This window comes from Plasmodium reichenowi, chromosome 12, assembly GCF_001601855.1.
Source record: "Plasmodium reichenowi strain SY57 chromosome 12, whole genome shotgun sequence".
NCBI lineage: Eukaryota > Apicomplexa > Aconoidasida > Haemosporida > Plasmodiidae > Plasmodium > Plasmodium reichenowi.
Window position 1 is genome coordinate 1,177,879 of NC_033657.1, and position 8,048 is coordinate 1,185,926.

At 18.7% G+C, this 8,048-nt stretch overlaps 1 protein-coding gene across 1 annotated transcript; it reads right to left on the reverse strand.

The window, feature by feature from the left end:
• Positions 1-760: 760 nt before the first annotated feature.
• Positions 761-7,218, reverse strand: PRSY57_1230700 (amino acid transporter, putative; the record flags this gene model as incomplete). Its single annotated transcript, XM_012908726.2, has 3 exons — positions 761-958; positions 1,194-6,691; positions 7,047-7,218. The coding sequence occupies 3 exons, from the start codon at positions 7,216-7,218 to the stop codon at positions 761-763; spliced, it is 5,868 nt and encodes a 1,955-aa protein (XP_012764180.2).
• Between the last annotated feature and the right edge of the window lie 830 nt (positions 7,219-8,048).

The following is an 8,048-nucleotide window of genomic DNA, read 5'->3' on the forward strand; positions in this document are numbered from 1 at the left end:
AGTTTAAATTTATTTCCTTAAACAAAAAGTTTTTTTTTTTTTTTTTTTAATTAAAAAATAAATATAAAAATAAAAATTATTTATATTAATATGGAAAATTAAATATATTTTTTATTGGAAATGTGTGAAGAATAAAAAAAAAAAAAAAAAAAAAAAAAAAGTCATTTTTGAAATATAATATATAAAATATAATTTTATTCTTTTCAATATTAATAATTTTTAAGAACAAGTTTATATTATTATTATAAATAAAATTACGTTGTAATAGTATTATAATACTTGTGTAAGACAATATTAAAACAAAAAAAAATTATATTTTCAAAAGGAAAAATGAATTATTTTTTTATATATTAATACTTAAAATTTTTTTTTTTTCTTATATATAATATAAAATAATCATATGAAAAAAAAAAAAAAAAAAAATTTCTATGAATTAATATATATAGATAAATATTTTTATTAAATCTTTACAATATCAAATAAAAGTTAATATATATATATATATATGTTTATTTATATATAAAGTTAATTAAAATTTTCATAAACGAAAAAAATTCATGTGTAAGGAGAATTATATGTAAACACAAAAAAAAATTTAGAAACATAATATAAATGAAATATTTTACATAAAAAAATAATTTAATAATTTTCATTCAAAATAATAATACATATTAAAAAACCACAAATAAAAAAAAAATTATATAACAAAAAATAGAATTTCATATATTAACAGTATATATATATATATATATATTAATATTTAACCAAATAATAAATCAGTTATAATACCAACAAAGGAAAAAGTTGTTAAACATCCTAATAGAACATAAGTTGTTTCTACATGATATTTTTGAAGAATATATGGATATACATGAATTCTAATTTTCATTATTTCTATTTTGTCTGACATGTTTTTATTTAAATCTTTATCATTACTATCAATTATTTCGTTTAATTCCTAAAAAAAAAAATATATATATATATATATCAATATAAAATGAAACAAAATAAAATAATGATATATGTTAATTATATTAAATTTGTAAACATTTTTTTTCATACAAATATTACATAAATAATGAAAGTACAGTGCATGTTAACGTAATTGATAAATATATATATATAATATATATATATATATGTAAAATTAAAAAAAAATATATAAGACTACATGAATATATAAATATTTTTACCTTATAATCTATAGATTCATGATCAGTAATAGAATTAATATTAGATTTCCTTAAAGTAAGTCCTTTGAAATTATTTGAATTATTCCCTGCAGTGATAATTTTTTTAATTATTCCATTAGAATTAGTAAAATTTCTAGAAAATGCACGATTTGGTAGTTCATTTGATTCTGATTCAGATAAATTAAAAGAAATTTTTTTTTTTTTTTCATTTTTTATATTATCAGATTTATCTTGTATAATTTTAGATGTTTCTTCCATATTTATAGTTGTTTTGGTACTTTCATCATTTTCTTTTGTATTTTTTTTTTTATCTACATCTTCTTCATTTCTTTCTAACGGATTTCCAAATAAAAATACTGAACATAAGTGATCCATATTTGTTTTATTATCTATCATAATATTATTTGAAAAAATATGATCATATTTTTTGTTCTCTAAAATTTTACTTTTATGAAAAGAATTATAATAATATTTCACAGGGCTTTTATTATCTATAATTTTAAAATTTCGTATATCTACACAATCTATAATATCATTATCATTATTAACATCATTTTCAGAATTCTCAGAATGCATTTTATTTGCCAATTCTGTATATACTTTTTCAATTGTTTTTATTACATCGGGTTTTTCAATTTCTTCTGATGAATAATCCTCTAAAATATCATTTTGTTCTTTATCATTTAATTTTGTATTTTCATTAGATTTTATTTGTATATTATTTGTTTGTGTATTCATATTATAACAATCTTTATTTTCAGAATTGATATCTTCATTTTTATGTAAATCTATATTATTATTTATATTATTAATATTTCCTAAATAATTTTCATTTTTATTTGTTTCATAATCTAATTCGAATTTATTTATATCATTTGCCAAATCTGACAAGTCATCGAATTTGTAATTGGTTTTATGTTTAATAATTTCTCTGGTTTTAGGAAATTGTGTTTTATTCAATGAAAGATTCTTTTCATTTTTATATATATTTTCATTTGTATTCCTTATATTATTAATTGTTGGTATTTGTAATTTTATATTAGATTGAACATTTTTATTTTCGTTTATGGTGATATTTTCTTTTTTTATTTGATAATTATTTTGATTTGATGTATTTAAAATAATAGGATCAACATTATCATAATTACTATATATAATAGATTCTTTACTTATTTTTCTTAGAAATTCGTTAATTTGTTCTTTATGTATTGCTTCTTTACTATCTCCCATTATCATATCACCATTTGCATGAAATGATGATTTTAATTTTTTCCTTTGTCTAACAAATAATGTATTTTTTTCATATTTCTTAAGATCATTATTGTTCACAATATCATTTTCCACATTTTCATTAGAAATATTTATTACATTCTTTTGCATTCGATTCATCATATCATCCTTTTGTGGTACTATTATTTCATATGATGAGCATTTTTTCCTATTAAAATCGTGTAAATGTGAAATATTATTTGTATCGTTATTTTCCTCCCTTAGGAAATTTGATAAATTATATGAGTTCATATTTTCATTTTTTGATATTTCTTTTGAACACATATCTTCTGGTGAAGAAGAAAAGATTCTTTTATGATACAAATCCATTTGTGAATGATACTTTGAATTTAATAAACATATATTTTCATCACCATCATTATTATTATTATTATTATTATTGTTTATAGTTAGATTATCTTTACAAGAATTATATTTTTTTACATATACATCATTTTTATCACTTGAATCTTTTATGTTAATTAAATATTTATCTTGTTTATCAATATTTAAATTATATAAAATATCGTTTTTAATTGAATAGTTATATTTATCATTTTCATCATTCAAATTATTATTATCCTCATCATCTAAAGTTTCTGTAATTAATGTTTTATCATTTGAATCATTATTAATTGTATTCAAAATGAAAACGGGATTATCCAAATCATTTTTAACATTTAACTTTTCTTTTTCAATTGTAGTATTATCACATTGATTATTTTCATTTATATCTTTACTATTTAGAGCTTCTATGTCTTTTATTAAATTATTATATTTATTTGAATTTTCTATTACCTTTGATATAGAACTCTTATAATGTGATTTTAATTTTTCTCGTTGTCTTTTATAAACTTGTTCATGGTTTTCAAAACTTCTGTTTTTTTTAAGTAATTCTTCTTCATGAGTTGTCATGTTATTTAATCTGTTAATTTTGAAATTTACAAATGAATCACTAAAATTCCTTTCATATTCTGTAAAATTAAGAACTTTTGTAATAACTTTATTTTCTGAGTAATTAATTTCATTTTTTTTCTCCTTTATAACTGAAATTTTTGGAACATTCAAAAAATTTACTTCTTGATTCTTTTCTTTTCTTTCTTCCAATTTTATATTTTTTAAATCATTATTATTTTCATTAATCACTTTTATGTTGTTTGAGTAAATTATTTCAGGTTGATTTTGAAAAGATATTTTATCACTATTATATACATTCTGTTCTCTTTTGACGTCATCTAAGAATAGTACACTACTTTGTTCATCTTTTTTCGTATTCTCATTATATTCATTATTTTTGCTATTATGATTATTTTTATTATTATCATTTTTTTCAATGTTATTTTTTTTTGGATTATCAAATTTTTTGCCCTCTTCTAATTCATCCATAAAAGTTACCCCTTTTTTTTTCACCTTTTTCTTATTTTCGTTATTTGAATTTTCATTAAATATTTTGACATCATCTGAAAACATTAATTTTTTTTTTGTATTTTTATCGTTTCTGTTATCATCCCATTTTTTATTTTGTAAAGATATATTTTTGTTTTCTAATTGCATATTTTCTTCATCCATTATTTTTGATTCATTTGAAAAAGTTATTTCATTTAACATTTTTTCATTTATATATGTGTCCACAACATTGCTTGTAAGTTTTTTTTTCACATTTGAATTATTTTCTTCGCAATATTCTTCAAGTGTATCTGAAAACATAACTCCTTTTTTTTTTTTTTTTTTCATATTTTTTAAATTTTCTTCATTATTAATATTATCATCCGTAGGAACATTTGTTTTCATAATTTCATAATTATTCAAATTAATATTTTTATCTACATATGAAAAATCATTATTATCATTTTTATAATTTTTATCATTATCATACATATTGTCATGTATTGATAATGTATTAGTCGATGAGTTTTGGGAACATTGACTTATCTGATTATCTTCATTTGAGGAATAACTTTTAAGTCTATACTCACCATTTACATATTTAAAATAAGAACTTGCATTAAGTGAATCATTTATTGAATCTTTTGAATTAACATAATTATCTAAAGATGTTGTACTATTATACTGTTTATATCTTTCGTTTTCTTTTTGACTTAATTCCTTTTGATTTAATTCCTTTTGATTTAATTCCTTTTCATTTGATTCCTTTTGATTTAATTCCTTTTGATTTGATTCCTTTTGATTTGATTCCTTTTCATTTTCACTTTCTTCCATTTTCACATTTTCATTATTAACATCAAAATGAACAATTATATTTCCCAATGCTTTTCTAATATCTGAACTGGAAGAATAAACTGTTTTTTTACGGTTAATAATAGTATATTTTCTGAGAGGATTTTTGGATATATATTTATTACTTTCACATGCAGATATATAAGCAAATGCGGGTGATAAGAAATTACAAAAAAGACCACAGATTAAACTTATATAATTAAAAGTGTCTGAAAATAATAAACCATTAGAAAATATCCATGCAAACAAAAAAGGAGCTACACAACCAAAAAAAAAGGCTAAATTATCTGAACATATATCCAGATTCATTAAATCATATCGCATTGATATTGAGCCTGTAATAACTTTAGGAGCTACAGCAACAAAGTTAAAGATGTACAAAATAGATGTATTAATTTTTTGAAAGGAATTATTCAAACAAAATATTAACCCAAATATAAAATAAAATATACTAGTAAAAATGCTACTTAACCATATAGCTTTAGAAACATTAACTTCATCTGTTATTTCATTTCCCCATGATGGTATATTACTAACAAATCCGTAAGAATCAATAAAATTTGCAAACGTTTTTCCCATACAGTATGTTTTTATTCCTTCAATTTTACTTATCATATAATATAAATTTTTCAAAAATATCTTATTATTATTATTATTATTATTATTATTGTTATTATTATTATTATTATTATTATTATTATTATTATTATTATTATTATTATTGTTATTATCTTCAGGTTTTGTTTTCATTTCTTCCTTTTTATCATACTGCAGATAATTTTTTTCCTCTTTAATTGTTGTATTCCTCCTACTATTGGCATCTTTAATTTTATACTTGTGACATAACAATTTTTCATTATTTTTTGGATTGATTATTTGATATATGGTAAAAAAATAATGTTTTCTAGGAAAATATTTTATTTTTATATTATTTGAACAGCGTGATAAAATGATATAATAAATGCTATAACGAAATATATATATCTTTTCTTTATATAAATGTGAAGGAATTTGGTAGAAAAATGGACACTTTTTTATATATTCGAAATTATTATATTGATGTATATTTTTTTTTGTAGATATTTTAAATATGTTTTCTGTTTTTCTTTGTATGCTTTCTTTTATTTCAGTAGTTTCATAAAGATTATCTTTTCTATAAGCAAGTTCTGAAAGATAATCACTGGATATATATTTTTTTTGTTCGGTTATAGATTTCAATATTGGATAATCATGAAAAGATGGATTTTTATGTAGTTGTAATTTCTTTTTAAAATTATTAAGTTCATTATAACTATGATAATTTTTTATTAAATCTATTTCATAATGGGTTCTATTTAATATAAATTTATGGTATATATTCAAGTTTCTAATAGATGAAATAGGGGAAGGGTCTATATAATTTTGAGATAGTAAATAAATGGTTGAAGAAACAGATAAATATAAAAATGAACTCATAAATATCATAAAAACAACATATTGATAATTTATTGTTTCTTCCAATCCTTTTGAGGATAAATGAATGCATATAATTGCATTAATAAGATAGCCAATAGTAAAACCTGATATTATTATTCTTTCATACCCCCCTGTACTTGTATAATAATATCCATTAAACATAGCATCTAAAAGATTTAAAGAACATTTTGTTATCTTTATTTCTGGATATATTTGAAATAATATAGTATATCCATATAATTTAATAATAAATATATCAATTATTTTCGATATGACTAGTATTCCACAAATATTGTTGCATATATTTCCTAAATGATATAAAAAAGAAACAAATTTATATTTCTCATTAGACATAAAATATTTTATAACTGCACTATATTCAATTCTTTGTTCAAAGTTTTTGTTTTTTGGTATCATAGTCATAGCCCTTAAAATCATTAAGCTGCAAAAAACAGCTACCGAACACACGAACACATTCCCAAATATTACTGGGATCCATCCTACTTCATCTATTAAACTTGGAATATCAAATAGACCTACAGAAACAAACAAAAGGAAATAACAAATTAATATAAAAATAAATAAATAAATATAAATATAAATAAATAAATAAATAAATATATATATATATATATATATATATATTTTGTACATGGTGTTTCTTTAATAATTTTAAATATTAGATTCAATTCTTAAAAAAGAAACTTAAAGTAATAAACATTTATATAACAATATATTCATGTGACTAATTTGTAATTTCTATTGAAACATTTTATTTTATTTTATTTTTTTACAAATTAAATTTATTAAATGGTAAATGTATTATTTTTATCTTTTACTTATTATATAAATAAATATACATTTATATATTTATAATTTATATAATTATACCTGAACCAATACTTTGATTAAATAAATATATAAAGGAAGCAAAAGGTCCAATAGTTTTTGTGTATTTCCATGTTATGGTACGAAATCTTTTTCTACTTCTTACAAATTTTTGTTTGTTATTTTTTTTATTATAATTTGAAAACCCTATGTTAGATAACCATTTTAGATTCATCTTCATAAAAAAAAAAAAAAAAAAAAAAAAAAAAAGAAGAAAAAAGAAAAAAGAAATAAGAAAATGTTCAAAAAAACAAGCCAAAGTCACTTAAAAAAATATGTGATGTTATTCATTATGTATAGAAGTAATTTTTGTGTAATATTTAACTTGAACATATAGAAAAACTTGCTATGTATTCATAAAAAAAAAAAAAAAGAAATATATATATATATATATATATATATATTAACATATTAATATATTGATATATTAACTTATACATATATATTTCCCAAATCTGGTAAACACAAAATCTATAGGTTTTTGTGTGCGTGCAATAATTATTACATAACAATATACACACTATTGATTAAAGAGAAAATGAATAAATATATAATTTGATTACATATTTATAGATTTATAAATTTTATAATATATATGATTTTTTTTTTTTTTTTTTTTTTTTAATAACTTTTGAATTTTACTGAATTTTTTAATATCTACACATTCGTTTTAATTATACATAAAAAAAATATGAAATTAATATATATATATATATATATATAGTATATATATTGTAACATATGTGCTTGTTTTATAATTATATAAAACATACAAATGTTTATAAATGAACAAGTTATAAACATTCATAAAAAAAAGTACATTTTTTATAAAACAAAAATATTTAAAAATGTTTTTATAATCTTTAATTTCTTATTTAGGTTTATTATATATATTTTTTATTTTATTTAATACTTCCTTCTCATTTATTTATTTTTTATTTTGTAAGAAGGAATTATTATATTCAAGGACATTTAAAATATAAAAACATTACATTATATTAAAAA